General features: G+C 36.4%; 1 protein-coding gene across 1 annotated transcript; it reads left to right on the top strand.

Annotated features, from left to right (window-relative positions):
- Window positions 1-221: 221 nt before the first annotated feature.
- Window positions 222-24939, top strand: LOC144961257 (potassium voltage-gated channel subfamily KQT member 1-like; the record flags this gene model as incomplete). Its single annotated transcript, XM_078894512.1, has 8 exons — window positions 222-300; window positions 7630-7726; window positions 8721-8849; window positions 10573-10683; window positions 13153-13248; window positions 22826-23054; window positions 23485-23602; window positions 24864-24939. Coding segments are annotated over 8 exons (935 nt in total), but the record flags the coding sequence as incomplete, so codon positions are not given.
- Between the last annotated feature and the right edge of the window lie 203 nt (window positions 24940-25142).

Raw genomic sequence — 25142 nt, forward strand, 5'->3', positions numbered from 1 at the left:
GGTTTAATTGTTTTGTTTGTTTGTTCGTGTTGTTTTTTGTTTTTGTTTTTTTGCTGTGTTTGCTTTAGGCTTTGGATCTATCAATTTTTTCCTTTATAATGGTAGGGAGGGGATTGACATGAAAAAAGCAATAATCATTTGTCATATTATCAGTTGTTTTTTTTATTTACAGCTGTATTTACTTATTTTTTATCTTATCTCTTTCCTTGTCATTTCCACAGATCTCATCGTTGTCATCGCTTCCATTTGTGTATTTACTATCGGTTCGGAGGGACAAGTCTTCGCCACCTCTGCTATCAGGTCAGTAATAATTTTACAAACCTTCCTTTGTAAGTAAGTGCAGCCAATTTTTTTTTTTTTTATCTCTGAGTCAAAAGGTACTTTGAATTAAAATGTGTTGCCTCGTAATCAATAGGGAATGAGATTAGCGGAAGAGTAGCGTCCCTTGATTGGACGTCACATAACTTTTCCGCCGGTGACGTCCAATCAAGGGACGCTACTCTTCCGCTAATCTCATTCCCTATAAGCTTAGTTTTCGTTGCCGTGTGCCCTTGTTCGTCTGTTTATGATTGTGTGTAATGTAAATTTTCGTGTATGTTTGATCACATGTTTCTCTCTCTGATTTATCCGCATCTATCCTCTTTTCATGTCAACTTTGTCTAGTTGCTAATTTCTATTATTTTCCGGTATATTTTCTCTCTTTTTTTTTCCCATATTTGTGTCTTTAAATTGATGTCTGCTTATATTATTTCGGTTTGTTGCATGTAATATACCATCTAAATCTATGTCTCTTCCTCCTCTATATCCAGTCAGAAGGATTCTATTTTTTCTTCACACTTCGAGTTTCTTTCTGTTCGTCCATCCTTTAGTTTGTCTATCTGTATACTACAGTTTCTCTGTATATCTCACCATCCAAATCTCTCTGATACTCTCTTTGTCTGGTGGATTGTCGTCGGTCACTTTCATCACCTCATCAGAGGTTTGTTCAAGTTACAAGACATTTTGCATGTCTATCTGTCTGTCTGTCCTATTTTTTTTTCTTTTCCGAGCATCGTCTAATCTTATCTTTCATTTTTGTTATGGCGACTATTTACAAGATTTTAGTTACCACTCCTGTCAATATACAATTCGTCTTTCTGTATTTAGATAGAACGAAGATGACGTCACTCTGGTCTTTGTTATTGTATTTTGCCATCCGCGTTTATGAATACTTCTCACGAAACTGTATTAACCAGACTACAAACGTTTAAGGTTACACATAGTTTGTGTGTTGGTCCGTTTTACTTCCGGATGGCAATGTTATGAGCTTCTTAGCCAAGTGCATACTATCTATATTATAACTTCCTACAACCTGTTTTTAGACGGTATATTTATGCGGGCTCTTTTTCCTGACTATTTAGGCACGACTAATCTATTCTTCCATCCATTTCTGTTTCCACCCTTAGATCAAACGGTCAATTATTCGCCACTTCAGCATTCAGGTTAGTCTGTCTATCTGTGTGATCGTGTGTGTAACTGTCACCTGGTCCTTCTCGTTGGTTCCATGTTTGTATCTATCGCATTTGTCCATTTGTTTGTCATCAATAAAAGCACACAAAATATGCTTTCAGTCTATTATTAATTTTGGCTTGTTTGTATATCTGTCCGTGGATTTGTCAAATTGTTTCGCTTTTATAACTACTTATAATTTGTATATTCATCATTGATAGCGGTACAAAAAAAAAAGGTTCGTGCCGAGGTGCATAATGAAGCAGGTCTGATAACCGAGTGCAATAGGATTCAATAGTCGTAACGTCACTTCCTTCCTAATGACGCATGGTAACTTAGCAACACTGACTCTAAACTATCGGAACAATGGCGGACGCCCGTATGAAATATCTCTCCGGCGAGCATAAAAGTGTATCCAAAGGAAAAAAAACCCATAAATTTTATCATGTTTTGACTTTTACACATTCTGGTCACAAGACATGTGAAAAGTTCTAGCCAGCATGAAGAATAAAAAGTACCGATTTTCTTTGTTTAGAACCACGATGGCCGCCGTTGCTGGGCGACGTGACATCAGACTATTGAATCCAATTATGGGGCGACTTTAATACTGTATTGATGGGTGATATTTTGCAGCCATTTCAGAGTATTTCCATTCAACAATTTGGGTTATCAGACCTGCTGCTAATAACACGTTGACTAGAGCCATAAGCTTTGACAGCGCAATCAATGTTATGTACAACTATGAATGACAATCCTTCTCTCCACCATTATAATTAAATTAATATTCAATTACTTGTGAGCTTAAATACGATTGTAAATTTATTGTTACTCGGTGTATGTGCATTTATTTCATTTACACATTAAACAAAACCGTGCTTTTATCATTAAATATACATCTCTATGTTCAACTTCGGCTATGTGGTCTAATGGTATGACACTCGCTATCGGATCGGAAGGTCCTTGGGTCGAGCCTCGAGCTCGGCGCATAATTGAGTCCTTGGAAAAGGCTCTTTACTCACGTTCTCTCACCGTACTCAGGTGTAAATTGAGTACCTGGTCGTTAACAGCGTTGCCTTTGTCCGAAAAATTGTAATATCGCCTAACAGGCGTCATGTCCCGTCCTACATGTTAAATATTGCTGTTGACCAGGGACCCCTTGTAAAGCGCTTTGAGTACATTTAGTGGATATTTCGCTATATAAAGCTCAATTTTTTAATTTTTTTTTTCATCGTCGTATCTAATAAATTATATATTATTAGCACAGATTAACACGCCACGCAATTGATATTTCACAAGGGTTCATCAGAGTGTGTATTTGTTGTTTTTCACTCATCGCACTTAGTATTGCAACCCTTTATATTATGCGTATAGTGTTGTCACATCACACACACACCGCATCATTAGATTAATCACAATACACAATTCCCCTATCTAACAGTGTACCAGGGTTATTAAGTCATATAAAATAAACTTTTTTTTTTACTTATATATTTATTTATCTATTCATTTATTCGTCTTTTTTTTTCTTCTTATTTAATTATTTACTCAGGGGTTGTTGTTTTTTTTTTTTGTTTTTTTTTGTTTTTATTTTATTTTATTATTTTTTATTTAATTAATTTTTTTCTTCTATTGTTTTAAGGGTCAATATACCTATACCTGATATTAATGACGTATTTAAAAGACGGAGATAAATCTAAACTGGCAAGTGACGACAAACATTGGGTGTCTCCCATTCCTGAGGTTATAAAAAAATCACAATACACGATTTTAGCACACCATAAAAGTATAAAGTGTTTGAATAAACAGAGGTACTAAAAAGTGTTTTTTTTACTTTTCCATATAAATAGAAACTGTAGTAATGCTATATACAGACCTGTCTACATAAAAATTATAACATTCTTAAATTTTAGGAGATGAAGATTATTATGGTCGCTCTCGTTTACTTTAAAAATCAACATTTTAATTTCTGAACTTCTGAAGTTGGAGGCAAGTAAATTCTACGAATTTTTCGAAATATTAGGTAGGTCTGTAGATTCAGATGTCGCTTGGTGTTGTTCCAAAGCACTGACTCTTCTACATACTGTATGACAACCCCCCCCCCCCCCCATGAAAACGGTTTTATGTCGAGATGCACTTTTGACTAGTGCGGGGCGGTCCTTGGCAAGCTTAAGGACCACGGTCCTACGGTCCTTGGGAAATGAAGACCGCAAGGACCGGTCCTAGGACCGGTCCTTTTCGACATTGAACATTCCTGAGAGACTGTTGGAAATTCGAACCGGTTTGACCTTTGAGAGCGTGGGATCGTTCATTCTTGAACCGTTAAAGACCGCTACACGATGAAAACCGTGGCCTACAGGAGTAAAACACACGGAGTAGTCACACTCATTTCAAATTGTAACCTAATTAGAGAAGAGGGGTGATGCCTTCTTTATTTGCTCACCGTACTTCATTGTTACTTCGATAATTTAATAAAATTGAAATTTATCCCCATTAACGGAGATAATGGCATCGCCCAAGGCGTTGATCGAGTTGTTCGTGGCGTTGATACACACACGCAACTCCTACCCCCCCCCCCACCCCCACACACACACACATTAGAGGGCAGCGAGCATTGAAGAGTAAGAGAGAGACGTGAAGTTATAATAAGAGGGGGTGGATGAGGTGATAAGAGGGGTCGATGGTGACTTTTCGCCAGATCTAACAAACTCAGCTACCCATTCATTGCTGAGTAGACAGGGATTCAGAAAAAAATCGACTGCACCCGGGATCGATCTCTGGCCCTTTGCGTATAAAGAGAATGCTCTATCAACTGAGCTATCGGGGTCCCCAAATATTCTATTGGACTCTTTTAAAATTCAGACGTTATAACTGGGTTTTTTGGAAGGAAGAAACTAATGAAACTCATATTATTTGATTAGTAAAAACACCAAACGAAATTTTAATATTATTGTATTATTTTAAATGACAACACTGCGATAGAAAGGAGTGGCGACAAGAGATGGACAAAAGAAAACAAAAAATCGGATTTGCTACTTGCTAGGTTCGACACACACACACACACATACACACACACACACACACACACACACACATCTTTTGTAGTCACATACATTTCAAACAATAACCCATTAGAGAAGAGGGGTCATGCCTTCACCATAGATCATTGTCATTGCGATCATTATGGTGTAGTAAATTTTGAAATTTACCCCGTATAATGGAATCGTCCAAGGCGTGCGCCTCCTGTTCCCCCCATCTCACACACGAAAGGGCGGTTTGCGGAGTGGAGGTTGGTGGTCGTCTGCCTGTATGGTCGTCTGTGTCGTTTAGTGTATGGCAAAGGGGGGTGGGTGCGATTAATTAAGTGGGATGGGTGGTGATTGGTGGAAGATAGGCAACCGAAGCAACGAATCGCTGGGGAAGTAGTAGGCTATGGCGCGAGACCGTAGGACCGTGGTCCTTGCAAGGACCGCCCCGCACTAGTTGAAAGGTGATAAGAAGTGAGGACCGTCGCCGGTCTTCCCCTCTGGGACCGGTCTTCGGTTCACAGCTAAAAGACCGTCGGACCGCGGTCTAGACCGATCTTCAGCGCGGCACTACTTTTGACGCTTAAAATTCGAGTTATATAATTAATGTTGACTCATGAACCCGTTAACTGTCTTACTCTGGAAAGTCACGTGTTTTACAAATTTAGACCAGTAACAAGACCCCGAGAGAGACCCAACTTATGACTGGTCTAAATTCTGGAGAAGTCTTAAAAAAACAAAACAAAAAATTGAGCTTTTATATAGTGCAATATCCACTAAATGTGCTCAAAGCGCTTTACAATGGGTCCTTGACCAACAGCAGATATCGAGAATTCCCAGGTTTGATAGCTTTATTTTTTTTATTTTATTTTTTTTTGCCAAGATGACGATCCATCGATTATAGAAATCAACAGTCGTAACGTCACTTCCCTCGTAATGACGCACAGTAACTTAGTAACTGGTTATAAACTATCAGAACAATCATAAAGGCGGACGCCCTTATGAAATACTTCTCCGACGAGCATAAAAGCGTATCCAGAGGATAAAAAAAAAACATCATAAATCAGATCATGTTGTGACTTTTACACATTCGGATCACAAGGCATATGAAAAGTTCTAGCCAGCATGAATAATAAAAAGTACAGATTCTCTTTGTTTAGAACCACGATGGCCGCCGTTGCTTGGCGACGTAACATCAGACCATTGAATCCTATTGAAGACGAGTTTTCTAGACAATTTTTAAAACACGTGACTTTCCAGAGTTAGACAGTTAACGGGTTCATGAATCAACATTTATTATAACACAATAAAACTATGTAAATACGTAGTCTATATAATTAATCGTACCCACCAATTTGTTTTGCGTTTATTAAACGTTTATGATGTGAAAATTAAATTCTAAAATCAAGGTTCTTGCTTTCAATTCTTTTTCTATTCCTCAAATTCTTCTTTCATTCACTTTCCGTTATTTTCATTTCTTCCGATCTTCACCCCTTCACTCTCGACTTCTGTTTGCCAGATCCATTCAATATTTTCAACACTCCCCACCTAGACATACACATCCAAAATGTCAACTAGCCATATTAAAACAAGCACAAATAGTCAATAGTCTTCTCTATGTTCTGAAAAAAAAGGCTAAATTAAATCTGTAAAGAAAAAAAATTCTCGATTCTGATATAACCAGGACAACAGTTTCTTGTTGTCAAAGTGTGCAAGTTGAGATAATCTTGGTTAAGGGATACAAAAATAAAGTGCCAGAAAAGAGGCTCGAACTCTCAACTCTCCTACCAAGATTACGGCTATATGGTCTAGTGGTATGACACTCGCATTCGGATCGAAAGGTCCTGGGTTCGAGCCTCGCTCGGCATATAGTTAAGTCCTTGGAAAAGACTCTGTACTCACATTGTCTCATCGTACTCAGGTGCAAAATGAGTACCTGGCCGTGAACAGCGTTGTCTTTGTCCGAAAAATTGTAATATCGCCTAACAGGCGTCATGTCCTGTCCTACATGCTAAATGTTGCTGTTGACCAGGGACCTCTTGTAAAGCGCTTTGAGCACATTTAGTAGATATTGCGCTATATAAAAGCTCAATTAAAAAAAAAAAGATTTTTACCAAGATTACAGTTACCCAGTGCCAAAACACCAGACCACCTCACATTTCAGTCAAGCTGTATCGCCTAGACGATCACTTCCGGGGTAGGTAAAACACACGTGTATATTTCATACACTGGTGTAGGGCCTGGAATACACACTTCCTTCTTATGTATAGATAGTATGCGCTTGGCTAAGAATCTCATAACATTGCCATCCGGAAGTATAACGGGCCAACACACAAAACTGTGTGTATCCATGAACGTTTATAGTCAGGTTAATACAGTTCAGTGAGCATTACTCATAAACGCAGATGGCAAAATACAATAACAAAGACCTGAGTGACGTCATCTCCGAACTATCTATAGCGTATAGATAGTGTGCGCTTGGCTAAGAAGCTCACAACATTGCCATCCGGAAGAATAACGGACCAACACACAAAACTCTGTGTAACCATGAGCGTTTATAGTCTAGATAAAACAGTTAAGTGAGAAGTACTCATAAACGTGGATGGCAAAAGAACAATAACAAAGACCCGAGTGACGTCAACTTCATTATATCTATAAAAGCTATTATTCTAAACATTCTCATAATAATATAGCCCTACATGAAAATTACAGCTATCCAGGATTAGAATTTTTTAAAAGTTGTTCTGCGTACGCCTATCTGCCAACCAAACGTTCTTACAATATTATTATTATTATTATTATTGTTATTATTATTATTATTATTAATATTATTATTATTATTATTATTATTATTATTATTATTATTATTATTATTATTATTATTATTATTATTATTATTATTATTATTATTATTATTATTATTATATTATTATTATTATTATTATTATTATTATTATTATTAATATTATTATTACTATTATTATTATTATTATTATTATTATTATTATTATTATTATTATTATTATTATTATATTATTATTATTATTACTACCACTAACAATGTTGTGATATTGTGATACGATAATTGACCAACCATAATTTTATCTATATTCCACAGGGGTGTCCGGTTCCTTCAGATCCTGCGTATGCTACACGTAGATCGTCAGGGGGGAACCTGGAGGTTGCTGGGTTCTGTTATATATCTACATAGACAGGTGAGCCGTGGGGATAAATGTGACCCTTCGCCTCAAAACGGTGTTAAGTCGGGATGGTTAAGATGTTGAAAATTGAATTTATAGCCAGAAATAACAGACTTGTGTTGAGTTTGTATGTTTTATTGAGGAGAGCGGATAGCATATTTCAGGGTGCTAATGCCAACAATTTATCTTTTTGACCAGTTTAACATTTAATTCGACTTTTAAGCATTTGGTTCGTTCCGACATAATACCGTTTCGAGACGATAGGTCACAAATGGTTGGTGATAGTTTCTTTTTCTGGTGATGGGATGGTAATTATCACACAATACTGTTGTTGTGGGTTTGTAATTATGGTGTTGATTTTGGCAATTTTGGGGAATGCAGAGCTATCATTAGTATTGGTTGAAGTGATTTCAACAGTGAGACAGGCCCTGAACCATAGTTTGTTGGCCGTCATTGGTTTCTCTCTCTCTCTTTTCTGTTATACAGAAAGCGGATAGCACCGATTTTAAATGTACCAATGTCTGCTGGTGCAGATTTCCTTAATTACTCATTCATTTATTCATTCATTCAATCATTCAATCACTCATTCATCTATCCATTCTTTTAATCATTTATCCATTCATTCCTTCATTTCTTCAATTATTCAAACAATTAAAAAATATTGAGCTTTATATAGCGCAATATCCACTAAATGTGCTCAAAGCGCTTTACAAGGGGGTCCCTGGTCAACAGTAACATTTAACATGTAGGATGGGACATGACGCCTGTTAGGCGATATTACAATTATTCGGACAAAGACAACGCTATTAACGGCCAGGCACTCATTTTACACCTGAGTACGGTGAGAGAATGTGAGTAAAGAGCCTTTTCCAAGGACTCAACTATGCGCCGAGCGCGAGGCTCGAACCCAGGACCTTCCGATCCGAAAGCGAGTGTCATACCACTAGACCACATAGCCGCACACTACGATGACAGTTCTATGATATGTCGTCCCACCTTTCCACCCCAGGAACTCATCACAACCCTGTACATAGGATTCCTCGGCCTCATCTTCTCCTCCTACTTCGTTTATCTTGCTGAGAGAGAAGATGGTCGGAAGGACTTTTCTAGCTATGCAGACGCCCTTTGGTGGGGAGTGGTAGGTACACTTTAACTCACTCAACCCTAACACCGACTATATCCGTAGTTTACCCGGATTACTTTTACCCCATGCCTATTTATTACATTTTTATGAGACAACTTACAGGCGTGGTCTCAAAGCTATTGTTTTAGTTTTTACACGTTAGCGATAGTTGAATAAAACTATCTATGTACATGCTCCTTTTTAATATATATTTTTTCATTTGTGAAAAGAAGCAAATGTCTATAGGATTGAGTGAGTTGATATCTTTCCCTCCTTATTTTCATTCTCCCTTGCGCATACATCACGATAAGCCATTCATCTTTCTTTTATACAACCATCAATTAATCAAAAAAGGAAAATTATTTGAGAACTCTAAGGCTTGAAGAAGTATTTTACAGGGATTCAATGCTGTGCTTGCAGCACTTTTAGGTCATTTCAGCGCCAGTAAAAAGGACGATGGTTGAGGAAAGGTTGAAGATCTGATGTTAAAAACACTCAAAAAAATTTAGTTCCCCAACAGGCTAACTTGAACCATATTTCCGTTTTATATATTTCAACTGTTTGGCGTCCTTTTTGAGTCCACACTTACAATATCCACCAACACCTGTAGCCAGGTGCTCATTCACTCCTGAGTCGAGTGGGGTAATATATGTAATGGACTCAACGTCAGGACAAAAATTTCCCACAATCACTTTTACATGTCCGGTCAGTGGTCACTATTAAAATTATTTGACTTTTTTATAAGACGAGCCACCGAGCAAAAATTCTTGCAATAATTTAGCATTTCAAAGAGATTATAAATAAAGCCATTATAATTATGGGTATTGTTCCATTAATCGGAATAACATAAAACACACACAAATACACACACACACACACACACACACACACACATATATATATATATATATATATATATATGTATATATATATAATTATAATAATAATACACATTTGAAAAACAGCGCTCATTCTCGTGTAAAACACAAGCTCTGAGCACTTTACAATATAAATTATCAATTTTGAGTAATAAAAAAAAAGGTGAAAAAAATGCAGTGCAATGAATTCATAGCCAAATCAAGGATTTATAACGTCAATAAAAGCAAATACAGTAAAGATGTGTCTTGAGATTCATTTTAATGGCAGGTAAAGACTTGCACTCCCTCAGACCACGTGGTAATTCGCTCCAAATCTTGGGGCCGAAACAAGCAAACGATCTATCACCAAATTTTGTTTTTGATCATTTTTCCGAAATTTTCGTTCGGTCATTACATGATCTTAAAGTGTAATTTTCAAATTTACACATTACCACGTGATCTGTGAGATATAAATTAATAATAATTTGAAAACACCCCGCTGTCGAGTGAAGGCTGGTGAACGCGCCTTTCAGCATTCTGGCCCAAGGTTGTGGAATTTACTACCACTAGAGATACGTTCTTCGTCTTCACTAGAGGAATTCAAGCGTCGATTGAAGACATTCTTATTCCGACAGGCTTTCTTTTGATTATGTGTATAATTAGCGTTGGTCGTGTACTGTGTTAGGGCTTAATGATTAAGTTAAAATATGTTATGCGCCCAGAGCCCTCCTGATGAAGGGATGTTTGGCGCACTATAAATTATTATTATTATTATTATTATTATTATTATTATTATTATTATTATTATTATTATTATTATTATTATTATTATTATTATTATTATTATTATTATTATTATTATTATTATTATTAATTTCTAGATAACAGTGATGACTATTGGATACGGAGACAAGGTACCCAAGACGTGGTTGGGCAAAATCGTGGCCTCCTGCTTCGCTGTATTCGCCATCTCCTTCTTCGCCTTACCCGCTGTAAGTGTTTGTACTGACTGACTGAGACTTCCTCACAGACATTACTCTTCAACAGTCGTAACGTCACTTCCTTCCTAATGACGCATGGTAACTTAGTAACACTGGCTCTAAACTATCGGAACAATGCCGGATGCCGTATGAAATATTTCTCCGGCGAGCATAAAAGCGTTTCCATAGGAAAAAAACCCATAAATTTGATCATGTTTTGACTTTTACACATTCTGATCACAAGGCATATGAAAAGTTCTAGCCAGCATGAAGAATAAAAAGTAATGATTTTCTTTGTTTAGAACCAAAATGGCCGCCGTTGCCGGGCCATCAGACTACTGAATCCAATTCCAGCATTCAATTTGGCCAATCGTTTTTCTGTACTATAGATATCGATAAATTAAGATGAGTCTCGGCTTGTCAAATATTTTATAAACAAGATTCTAACATTTTTATAGATTTTTAATTTTGAACAAGTTAAGGTCATCTTAAGGGGCGTAGTGGCCGAGTGGTTAAGGCATTGCACTGTAACCCGGAAAGACCCGGGTTCGAGCCCCGCTTCAGACACTTTCGTTTTTTCCTTGAGCAAGATTATTAACCACCAATTTGTCCACTTGTTTGATGAATCATCTAATAATTCATGCATGGAATGCCTAGGCGACAATGTCTTATGATGCGGAAACGGCATAATTCTTTTTTAAGGTCATCTTAATGGCAATGTGGCTCAGCGGTCTTTGCTTCGTACCCAAAAGGTACCGAGGTCGAATACCCGTTGTGCTGTATGGCCTTGAACAAGTCACCTGGCCCTAGCTCAATTTGCGGCGCTGCACTGAGGCTCCCTTGGAATAGACGTTAGTGACAAATTTCCCCTATAGGATAAATAAAGGTATTTTTTTAAAATAAGTCATAGATATTTGCGATAAAAATTGAAAAAGATAAAAAGGTGCCACGGCAGAGTGCGACAATAAAAACCATTCTATTGTATTTATAGCTAAATTACAGCATTTTGTGAGATTACGTTGTTGGAAGTAGAAGAAGAAGAGAAGATAACGGGTCGCCACAACCACAGTCGGGAGGTAGGGAGAGAAGCGGCGATACATCGTGGGAATTGTAATATTTTGTTTTGATTTCTATTGGATTTCACACTGTGATTCTCGCAATCAAAATCTCCTTGTATGCGGCTGTGTGGTCTAGTAGTATGACACTCGCTTTCGGATTGGAAGGTCCTGGGTTCGAGCCTCGTGCTCGGCGCATAGTTGAGTCCTTGGAAAAGGCTCTTTTCTCACATTATCTCATCGCACTCAGATGTAAAATGAGTACCTGGCCGTTAACAGCGTTGTCTTTGTCCGAAAAATTGTAATATCGCCTAGCAGGTGGCATGCCCCGTCCTTTATGTTAAATGTTGCTGCTGACCAATGACCCCTTGTAAAGCACTTTGAACACATTTCGTGGATATTGCGCTATATAAAGCTCAATTTTTTTTAAATCAATGTCTCTGAGATTCTGCTGCATGGTCTAAAAATAAATGAATTGCTATGTACCATTTATCTGATATACAGAGAAGTGGTAAGACCTGGAATGAGATTAAAAAGATAGCTCAGGATAGAGAAGGATGGAAACTGTTTGTCTGTGGCCTATACCCTGACCCAGGGTAAAAAAGGCAATGATGATGATGATGATGATGATGATGATGATGATGATGATGATGATGATGATAGAGAAGGATGGAAACTGTTTGTCTGTGGCCTATACCCTGACCCAGGGTGAAAAAGGCAATGATGATGATGATGATATAGAAGGATGGAAACTGTTTGTCTGTGGCCTATACCCTGACCCAGGGTGAAAAAGGCAATGATGATGATGATGATGATGATGATGATGATGATGATGATGATGATAGAGAAGGATGGAAACTGTTTGTCTGTGGCCTATACCCTGACCCAGGGTGAAAAAGGCAATGATGATGATGATGATATAGAAGGATGGAAACTGATTGTCTGTGGCCTATACCCTGACCCAGGGTGAAAAAGGCAATGATGATGATGATGATGATAGAGAAGGATGGAAACTGTTTGTCTGTGGCCTATACCCTGACCCAGGGTGAAAAAGGCAATGATGATGATGATGATGATGATAGAGAAGGATGGAAACTGTTTGTCTGTGGCCTATACCCTGACCCAGGGTGAAAAAGGCAATGATGATGATGATGATAGAGAAGGATGGAAACGGTTTGTCTGTGGCCTATACCCTGACCCAGGGTGAAAAAGGCAATGATGATGATGATAGAGAAGGATGGAAACTGTTTGTCTGTGGCCTATACCCTTACCCAGGGTGAAAAAGGCAATGATGATGATGATGATAGAGAAGGATGGAAACTGTTTGTCTGTGGCCTATACCCTGACCCAGGGTGAAAAAGGCAATGATGATGATGATGATGAATTATCTTCTAATTTAATCCATCAGTTACTTGTCACTTTTCAGGGTATTCTTGGATCTGGTTTCGCTTTAAAAGTCCAGCAAAAACAGCGACAGAAACATTTCAACCGACAGATCCCGGCGGCCGCAACTTTAATACAAGTAAGTTGTACTGGTTTGCAAATGCATGACATCTGAAACAATGTAAAATCATAATTTATCAGAGACTAATGTATGATTATTATCGTTGTTGCTTTCATAATTATTTTTTGTCATTAATATTTCATTGTACTATGAATTTTGTACATTTATGATTCATTCGATCTTGACCAGTTTTCAATTACAAGTATTCTATGATAGTATTTTTCGATTTTTACATTTTTCCTGACATTCAAAATTGTGTAAAACTGTCTGTGAATGATACAATACAAGCTATATGAGATTCTGTAATTATAAACTATTGTATAAGGCATTTAAAGGATAATTCCTATTAAGCCTTCAGTAAGATAAGATAAGATATGATAAGATAAGATAGGATAAGATAAGATAAGTATGCCTCTCACTGCTCGGATCGGATAATGAACAATGGTGGCTTGTTTTCGAAGTTTCCTTTTTTTTTACAGAAGAAAACGGTAAGGGCTGCCTGACTACTACTACTACTACTACTACTACTACTACTACTACTACTACTACTACTACTACTACTACTACTACTACTACTACTACTACCAATATGTCTTTTATCTTCCATTATAGTCTGGAAAGTTCTGTTCCCTGACGCTGACCTTTGCTTATCAATTAGATCACCCCCCTGGGGCACCCTATCCTCTACCCACGCCAGGCTAACATTTCATTCATACTGCAACCACCATTGAGTACAGACGATACAAGTTATTTTTCATTATATTTTATTTGTTTTCCACGTTTATTTGTGTATTGTTGTGCTGACGAAGGGTTTGTACCCGAAACGTCCATTGTCTGTTTTGTTCCCATACGAAGCCTTTCCATTTTCACTTTTTTTTTACAAAGAAAAAAAACCTCATCTCATTTCTGGTGTCTTGAATCGTCGTTATCTATCAACTTGTTTTGATTGTTTGTTTTTATAGATTTAACAACACAGAGGTATGGTCTATTATGGTCAATTTATCAATTTAACAACACAGAGCTATGGCCTATTATGGTCAATTTATCAATTTAACAACACAGAGTTATGGCCTATTATGGTCAATTTATCAATTTAACAACACAGAGTTATGGCCTATTATGGTCAATTTATCAATTTAACAACACAGAGCTATGGCCTATTATGGTCAATTTATCAATTTAACAACCAGAGCTATGCCTATTATGTCAATTTATCAATTTAACAACACAGAGCTATGGCCTATATGTCAATTATCAATTTAACACACGAGCTATGGCCTATCTCAATTTATCAATTAACAACACAGAGCTATGGCCTTTATGGTCAATTTATCAATTTAACAACACAGAGCTATGGCCTATTATGGTCAATTTATCAATTTAACAACACAGAGCTATGGCCTTATGTCAATTTATCAATTTAACAACACAGAGCTATGGCCTATTATGGTCAATTTATCAATTTAACAACACGGAGCTATGGCCTATAGGTCAATTTATCAATTAACAACACGGAGCTATGGCCTATCTCAATTTATCAATTAACAACACAGAGCTATGGCCTATATGGTCAATTATCAATTTACAACACGAGCTATGGCCTATTATGGTCAATTTATCATTAACAACACGGAGCTATGCCTATCTCAATTATCAATTAACAACACAGAGCTATGGCCTATTATGGTCAATTTATCATTTAACAACACGAGCTATGGCCTATCTCAATTTATCAATTTAAACAAGGCTATGCCTATATGTCAATTATCATTAACAACACGAGCTATGGCCTATTATGGTCAATTTATCAATTTAACAACACGAGCTATGGCCTATCTCAATTTATCAATTTAACAACACAGAGCTATGGCCTATTATGGTCAATTTATCATTACAACACAGAGCTATGGCCTATCTCATTTACATTTAACACACAGAGCTATGCTACTAATTTATCAATTTAACAACACGAGCTATGGCTATTATGGTCAATTTATCAATTTAACAACACAGAGCTATGGCTATTATGGTCAATTATCAATTTAACAACACAGAGCTAGGCCTATTTGGCAATTTATCAATTTAACAACACAGAGCTATGGCCTATTAGGCAATTTATCAATTTAACAACACAGAGCTATGGCCTATTATGGTCAATTATCATTTAACAACACAGAGCTATGGCCTATTATGGTCAATTTATCAATTTAACAAACAGAGCTATGGCCTATTATGTCAATTTATCAATTTAACAACACAGAGCTATGGCCTATTATGGTCAATTTATCAATTTAACACACAGAGCTATGGCCTATCTCAATTTATCAATTTAACAACACAGAGCTATGGCCTATCTCAATTTATCAATTAACAACACAGAGCTATGGCCTATTATGGTCAATTTATCAATTTAACAACACAGAGCTATGCCTATTATGGTCAATTTATCAATTTAACAACACAGAGCTATGGCCTTATGTCAATTTATCAATTTAACAACACAGAGCTATGGCCTATTAGGTCAATTTATCAATTTAACAACACAGAGCTATGGCCTATCTCAATTTATCATTTACAACACAGAGCTATGGCCTATATGGTCAATTTATCAATTTAACAACACAGAGCTATGCCTATTATGGTCAATTTATCAATTTAACAACACAGAGCTATGGCCTATTATGGCAATTTATCAATTTAACAACACAGAGCTATGGCCTATTATGGCATTTATCAATTAACAACACAGACTATGGCCTATTTGGTCAATTTATCAATTAACAACACAGAGCTATGGCTATTATGGTCAATTTATCAATTTAACAACACAGAGCTATGGCCTATTATGGTCAATTTATCAATTTAACAACACAGAGCTATGGCCTATTATGGTCAATTTATCAATTTAACAACACAGAGCTATGGCCTATTATGGTCAATTTATCAATTTAACAACACAGAGCTATGGCCTATTATGGTCAATTTATCAATTTAACAACACAGAGCTATGGCCTATTATGGTCAATTTATCAATTTAACAACACGGAGCTATGGCCTATTATGGTCAATTTATCAATTTAACAACACAGAGCTATGGCCTATTATGGTCAATTTATCAATTTAACAACACAGAGCTATGGCCTATTATGGTCAATGTATCAATTTAACAACACGGAGCTATGGCCTATTATGGTCAATTTATCAATTTAACAACACAGAGCTATGGCCTATTATGGTCAATTTATCAATTTAACAACACAGAGCTATGGCCTATTATGGTCAATTTATCAATTTAACAACACAGAGCTATGGCCTATTATGGTCAATTTATCAATTTAACAACACGGAGCTATGGCCTATTATGGTCAATTTATCAATTTAACAACACGGAGCTATGGCCTATTATGGTCAATTTATCAATTTAACAACACAGAGCTATGGCCTATTATGGTCAATTTATCAATTTAACAACACAGAGCTATGGCCTATTATGGTCAATTTATCAATTTAACAACACAGAGCTATGGCCTATTATGGTCAATTTATCAATTTAACAACACAGAGCTATGGCCTATTATGGTCAATTTATCAATTTAACAACACAGAGCTATGGCCTATTATGGTCAATTTATCAATTTAACAACACAGAGCTATGGCCTATTATGGTCAATTTATCAATTTAACAACACGGAGCTATGGCCTATTATGGTCAATTTATCAATTTAACAACACAGAGCTATGGCCTATTATGGTCAATTTATCAATTTAACAACACAGAGCTATGGCCTATCTCCATTTATCAAATTAATATATAAAGTGTTGCTATTGGTTCTTGGTTGTATATTTTTACCTTTTTGTGCATTTGCATTATTATATATGTATACATTATCGCCATAGATCTTTTTTAAAAATTAAAAAATTGAGCTTTATACAGTGCAATATCCACTAAATGTGCTCAAAGCGCTTTACAAGGGGTCCCTGGTCAACAGCAACAATTAACATGTAGGACGGGACATGACGCCTGTTAGGCGATATTACAATTTTTCGGACAAAGACAACGCTGTTGACGGCCAGGTACTCATTTTACACCTGAGTACGGTGAGAGAATGTGAGTGAAAGCCTTTTCCAAGGACTCAACTATGCGCCGAGCGCAAGGCTCGAACCCAAGACCTTCCGATTCGAAAACGAGTGCCATACGACTAGATTCACAACTTTGTGCTTCTACATGTTGATGCATACCACGTCTGTAAACGAATTTCCATTTTTATGGATGAATAAAGTATATATTATAACACTTCCAATGACCATGGATCATATTATAAGTTCTTGAAAAGAAAGACAAGTAGATTCACGTAGATAAATAAAGGGCAGAACGGGACTAAACTATAACAAAATGTAAGAAATATCCAAGTCTGAGACAAAAATAAAAACTATCGCCACACATTTGATGAAATTAAAAATACACAGGGTGTCAAAAAATCTATCCTTGATATCCGTGACTTATTATTCTCTAACCATTTTATATATATATATATATATATATATATATATATATATATATATATATATATATATATATATATATATATATATATAATTTTAATATTTACCACGATGTTGGAGTCAGACTGACTCCAACATTGTGGTAAATATTAAAATAATAATTCGCTCCATTGCTACATGTCGAGCACTATCCGTACCATATTTGTATCCAACACGATTCAATATATATATATATATATATATATATATATATATATATATATATATATATATATATATATATATATATAATTACACCTGGTTTCCCCATCTTTCAGGAAAAAGCCATACATTTATGCCCACCAGCCATTTCATACACCCGCATTACATCACTAAATTTAACAAAATCAACATAATTTTAACTCACTCAATCCTAGAGACTTTTGCTACTTGTCAAAATGTATTAAAAATGAACATGTGGAAAGATAGTTTTATTCAACTACCATAAACATCTAAAAACCAAATAAAAAACATTAAATTTGATATTACGCTATATAATTTGTCTCATTAAAATGTAATAAATAGGCATGGAGTAAAAGTAACCCGGGTAAACTACGGATATAGTCGGTGTTAGGATTGAGTGACTTAAAAGACCTCATTTTTGTCTCCTTCTATTTCGGAACAGCAACAGTGCGACAGAATCCCTCGGTCGACGAGAATGTAATCAATCTTTCTGTATCTCAGCAAATTTAGATTATCCTATTTTTTAAGAGTTGTTTCCCTTTAGTGGTCAAACTAGGCTGTGAAAGGTTGTTGAGTTATCTTTGACAATTTTATTTTGATGCCATCACATAAAACAACAAGATTTGTGTCGTACTTTTGTTGTTACGAAATAGGGAACGAGATTAGCGGAAGAGTAGCGTCCCTTGATTGGACGTCACCCATAGTCTGTGACGTCACCGGCGGAAAAGTTATTAGAGAGAGAACGTCATGTTAGTTGTGCGCATGCGTCTCTCGTCCTCGCTTCCGGTGAAAGCGGCTTGAGACTCTTCAAAACCAAATTGACGTTCTCTCTGTAAGGTGACGTCCAATCAAGGGAAGCTACTCTTGCGCCAATCTCATTCCCTATAGATGACAAGAAAAATGATGTCTTTTAAGTTCGGGTTGATTTTGTGACATTGGATGATGTGACGAAGGTCGATGACTAATTATTGGCATCAATGTATGCCTTTACCTTAGAAGACGGCAGCAGCCTCTAATGGTGTAACACTACTACTATGTTGTGGTGATCAATCCAGGCTGCAAAGTCTACCCCGCATTCGTGTAGGTCGAGAACCCGCCCGCAATCCTCGTCACAACACAACGGACGCTCGACGAGATGTTTTTGGCTCTCAACCACAACCGGTACATGTTGGACATTGGAACGTCCCCACTGATGATGAGGTGACGATGCCGTGAGGCAGGTTCCCGACCGAAGTCGTTTCGCCGTGAGGCAGGTTCTCGACCGAAGTCGATTCCCCGTGAGGCAGGTTCTCGACCGAAGTCGTTTCGCCGTGAGGCAGGTTCTCGACCGAAGTCGATTCGCCGTGAGGCAGGTTCTCGACCGAAGTCGTTTCGCCGTGAGGCAGGTTCTCGACTGAAGTCGAATCGCCGCTATCCAGTATCTCTTCTTACTGGTCCAGAAGCCTGTATACTCTTCCAGTTTTGAGTCTATGGCCCCTTCTCCTTAGAATTCGAAGATGGCCAAAATCAGATGCAAATATCTATAACGGTGTTAGAAGAATGAGTCTTTGAAATCAAAGGAAGACTTTATGGACAACCTGTACATTTGTATAGGGAATGAGATTAGCGGATGAGTAGCGTCCCTTGATTGGACGTCACCCATAGTCTGTGACGTCACCGGTGGAAAAAGTTATTAGAAAGAGAACGTCATGTTGGTTGTGCGCATGCGTCTCTCGTCCTCGCTTCCGGTGAAAGCGGTTTGAGACACTGCAAAACCAAATTGACGTTCTCTCTGTAAGGTCCAATTAAGGGACGCTACTCTTCCGCTAATCTCATTCCCTATTCTGAGCGACAAATGTACTGAAAAAAAAAACAACAAAAAAACTTAATTTAAAAATCGTTACAATGCAAGCAACCGACAATATTTCAAGATTCATTAAAAGGAAAATAAAATTCAAATATTTTATTTTAAAAGTACAAATCTTTAAGCAATGTAAACAGTCTTAATGAAATTTTTTAGCAATTAAAAATAACTCTTGGAGCCAATCTGATTTATTTATTGATTTATTTATTTATTTATTCGATTCCGTTTCTTTCCCTTTGTCTCAGTATGGGCAATGAATAAATATCTCTTTGTGCTAATTTTGGAGTAATCGCTTGTGTATTCTATGTCAAATTTATTACACACGAATAAAGGATTGCTCAATCAATATTCGTGTTTTGTGTGTGTGTGTGTGTGTGTGTGTGTGTGTGTGTGTGTGTGTGTGTGTGTGTGTGTCAGACAGAAGCCAGTCAGAGACCAGACTGAAGCCATATTATAGAAAGCAATGAAAGGAATAGCAATGGAATTGTGTTACATAGATATATAATATAGAAGGCTGTTCTTATAGAGATGCTTGTGACATTGTTTTATCCTCTCCCAACGTGTAACCCACGAACCAATAGGCTTGCTTTTGAGATGGCAGAGATACTTGTCAAACGTATAGATAGTATGCAGATGACGTCACTCAGGTCTTTGTTATTGTTTTTTGACATCCGCATTTATGAGTAGTTCTCACTAAACTGTATTAAACTGCCTATAAACTTTCATGGTTGCACACAGTTTTTGTGTGTTCGTCCGTTATACTTCCGGATGGCAATGTTATGAGCTTCTGAGCCAAGCGCATACTATCTATAATATAGATAGTATGCAGATGACGTCACTCAGGCCTTTGTTATTGTTTTTGCCATCCGCGTTTGTGAGTTGTACTCACTAAACTGTATTAACCAGACTATTAAAGTTCATGGTTACACAGTTTGTGTGTTCGTCCGTTTTACTTCCGGATGGCAATGTTGTGAGCTTCTTAGCCAAGCGCATACTATCTATAACATTGATTCGATAAAAAAAGAAGAAGAAAATTAGTATGGGATCCTCCTTTTTAATATAAATAGGTTGACTTTACATCGTGATTCACGGTCAATGTGAGACTATTATGTATCTATTGCTATAATATATTGTTACCATCGCTTTGTCAATGAAGTAGATAGATATAATATGGTTAGATGAATGTAGCAAATCGTAGCCATCGTTAAGTTATAGCCTGACACTGAAACCCAAAAGGACTGGCATTTTGACGTCATTATTTGGTTTTTGCACCGTCTAGTGAGTTGTCGTTAGTAGAGCTCATGGAAACAAGTTATTTCATTGGTTGAACTATTGAATACAACTCACGATTTGTTTTCTTTTGTGGCCAAAGACTGACATTTTGACATCATTTTTTGGTCAGTGTCAGGCCATAACTTTACGAAGGCCACGATGGGATCCTCCTTTTTAATATAAATAGGTTGACTTTACATCGTGATTCACGGTCAATGTGAGACTATTATGTATCTATTGCTATAATATATTGTTACCATCGCTTTGTCAATGAAGTAGATAGATATAATATGGTTAGATGAATGTAGCAAATCGTAGCCATCGTTAAGTTATAGCCTGACACTGAAACCGTAGCCATTGTTAACTTATAGCCTGACACTGACCAAAAAATGACGTCAAAATAAGTCTTTTACCACAAAAGTGCAGTTTAAGAATACATAATAATATGAAGGTTAGTCATGGATATCTCAGACAGGAAAAGTGTACAGTCTATATTGACATCAGAGATAACATTGATGTACAGTCAGATGGTCTATATCTCCAGTTATGAGTAACCCCCCCCCCCCACACACACACACATAGACATACACACCTACTACTTCAAGTTCCAAATAATAGCATTAAAAGCAGAATCGATTACCTTGTAACAATTATACTATCGATATAGTATAAATATCGTTTAAAAGCCACTCAATCCCAACTGACTATGTATTTTTAAAATCCCATTTCTGTTCTTGAAATTTTAAAGAATCAGGGGGCATTACATTTTCATTTGTTTGTAGATAAATTTAATTTATTTAAAAAATGGTATTGCACGTTGCCGTTTTCTTGTTTATCAGATGAGTATCTTCATAAACCAACCACAATCTCAATGACTTATGTATACACCTTTTTTTTTTGGAGGGGGAGGTTGAAAGAGGAAAAATAGCTAGAGAATGATGAACGGGCTCTTTTCCTAAAATTGACCAACACACATTCCCCCGTTGTATGTATGTTTCTGCAATGACCAATGTCAGCGTCTCCGACAAGTTTCCCCCATTATATGTGTCAGTGAATGACATAATCAACCGGAAGGTGAAAATTTTGGATCTGCATTTTTTTACATTTTCTGAAAGCATATGCTCCCCAGAGCTCTTAAATCTTCATTTGAAGTAAATCAGGTGACGTTTCATGAAGTAATGGTCGGATGTATGAGAAAGGTATCCAGCAACTTTTCTCAAATTTCATACTTTTTCAACTTGACTAGCTTTAAAAAAAATATTTAGAAGTGAAAGTTAGCTTTGGTATTTCCCGAAGATGTACAAAAAAGGTTGATTTAATCATTTATGACAAGAATTCATTTTTGATAAAAATTGAACTTCTAACTAAACTTGGCAACATCTCAGTTCAAACCTTTTCACCATCCGGCTGATTATGTCGTTCACTGTACCATATTATTTTTATATCTTGGTCCCTTTTCCAAGTGTCTATAGCTCTTTTCCTAAAAATTTGACCCACACAACTCCCCCCCCCCCCCCCGTTGCGTGTTTCTGCAATGGCCAACGATGTCAGCGTCTCCAACAAGTTTCCTTCCTTTTATTATTATATCTTGCTCCTACAATTATTATCATTATTACTATGATTGTTTGCCTCGCTTTATTATTGATTCTACTTACTTGATTTGTTGATGAAAATATGATATTCTTGTATGAGTTATATTGGCAATTGCCTACAAATAAACTTTTGAATCTTTGAATCTTTGAATCCTTTTGCCAGTGTCTTTGGCGATGCCACGCCTCTGATCCACATTCCAGGTCGGAAGCCACGTGGAAGATTCACGTGCACGACCCCACCAACGAGGAGACGGTGTTTGCCCGGATGGCCAGACGGGCAAGTTTAACTCTACGCAAACGTAGATCGTCTCGCCTGGACTCGACAACAACGATACCAAACAATCTGTGCCGGGAGTCGGTGTCGTCTTCAGTCTCCTGCACGGATGAGAAGTGTAAGAGCTTGGCTGGTCATTGGCTGTAATCTATCTATAACATTTATTTCCAAAATTAACTATCCATAGTATTTTGCACAACACTAATTTTATTTTTTTTAAAAATATTCATACCTATAATAATATAATCAACATGTTTTGTTTTGTTTTTTTTTTTTTTGGGGGGGGGGGGGGAGGGTTCTGTGCTTTTTTTTTTTTGCAACAGGCACTAGTAATTACAATATTTATTTATAATATTATCCTTTAAATATGTATTTTCTTGTCTTTCGAATAATGGACAAATGAAAAAAGGAAAAAGGACAAATCCCCCCAAAAATTTTCAATTTGAAAAAGTCATATAAATCTATAACAAGATCTTGGGGTGTTCAAAACTCCAATGCGACCACCACGTAAAACAGGACTTATGCAGGGGTTTTTCTTGTGTCCACAGCCGGGGCTCTTACTCCACGTATCGGACGCCGGGAGAGTCACCGACAATCCATGTCATGTGACCAGCACGGGACTGAAGACACAGATTATGAGGCGGATGAACCAGAGAAAGTCGTTTTGTGAGTATTGCAGACTTGGCTCGGATCTCACATCATATATATAGGACTACAAAGAATATGGGATAAGGCAATGATGATTTGAAAAAAGCGTAGGAATACCGTTAGGGACATGCAATAGAGCAAAATGAAAATATGAAAAAGGATTGTTTAAGAACTACAATATAATTTTGACGATATAAATAAAACAGCCTTGTTATTTATTTATTTATTTATTTATTTATTTATTTATTTATTTATTTATTTATTTATTTATTTATTTATTTATTTATTTATTTTTTTGTGTTTGTCTATTAGGTGTAAACGGGAAGTAGTTCTACAATACGATTTGCGGAATGGGTTTGAGAGCATTGCAATATTGCAATTGCAATACTGTTTGAAATGACACGAGAAGGTAGTCCGGCAAATCTTACAAGTTAAAAGAGTCGATGGTGCCAAGAATTTATATATTTGATGACAATGGAATCAGTTGCAAGTCCAATACGAAAGATGGTCATTTGTAATAAAGCAGATATAAATGAATAATAAAGAAATACCAAAAATAAAGAAATTTCCGATGACTGACCTTTTCTAAGATCTTTACTTAAAAGATTTACTTGTCAGATTACAAAGCCGCGTGTCTTGTTTATAAATGTTTGACTGGTATAGCACCAGCATATTTCACAGATCACGTGGTCATGTGTAAATTTGAAAATTACACTTTAAGATCACGTAATGACCAAACGAAAATTTCGGAAAAAAAGATCAAGAACAAAATTTTGTGATAGATCGTTTGCTTGTTTCGGCCCCAAGATTTGGAATGAACTACCACGTGGTCTGAGGGAGTGCAAGTCTTTACTTACCTTTAAAAAGAATCTCAAGACACATTTTTACTGTATTTGTTTTATTGACTCTATGAATCCTTGATTTGGCTATGAATTATTACTATTTTTTTTTTCACTTAAAATTGATATTTTTATTGTAAAGTGCCCAGAGCTTGTGTTTTACACGAGAATGAGCGCGGTATAAATGTGTATTATTATTATTATTATTATTATATTATTATTATTATTATTATTATTATTATTATTATTATTATTATTATTATTATTATTATTATTATTATTATTATTATTGTTATTATTATTATTATTATTATTATTATTATTATTATTATTATTATTATTATTATTATTATTATTATTATTATTATTATTATTATTATTATTATAAAAGAATACATTCACACATATACCATGTACTTGTCGTTTCTCCGCTAATGCAGATTGACAGAGGCCCACAAAACAGCCATTCGAGTCATCAGGAAAATCAAATACTTTGTCTCAAGGAGAAAATTCCAGGTAATTTTGTTGGGCAAACCTCATTACAGTATAAATGAGATAAAAACAATCAAACGCCTCTCCGCTAGATCAGTTTGTGTTTTTTTTTTTAATTAATGCTTTGCCTGTAGATCACCATCAAGTGCCAGGCCTGTTGCAGACATCGGCGATCATGTCCCTCCAACCATATCTGTCCTCATATCTTCTCAATAGCTCGATTCCTG

Source organism: Berghia stephanieae, unplaced genomic scaffold (genome assembly GCF_034508935.2).
Source record: "Berghia stephanieae isolate SIO BIC M18660-M18661 unplaced genomic scaffold, UCSD_Bste_1.3 scaffold194, whole genome shotgun sequence".
Taxonomy (NCBI): domain Eukaryota; kingdom Metazoa; phylum Mollusca; class Gastropoda; order Nudibranchia; family Aeolidiidae; genus Berghia; species Berghia stephanieae.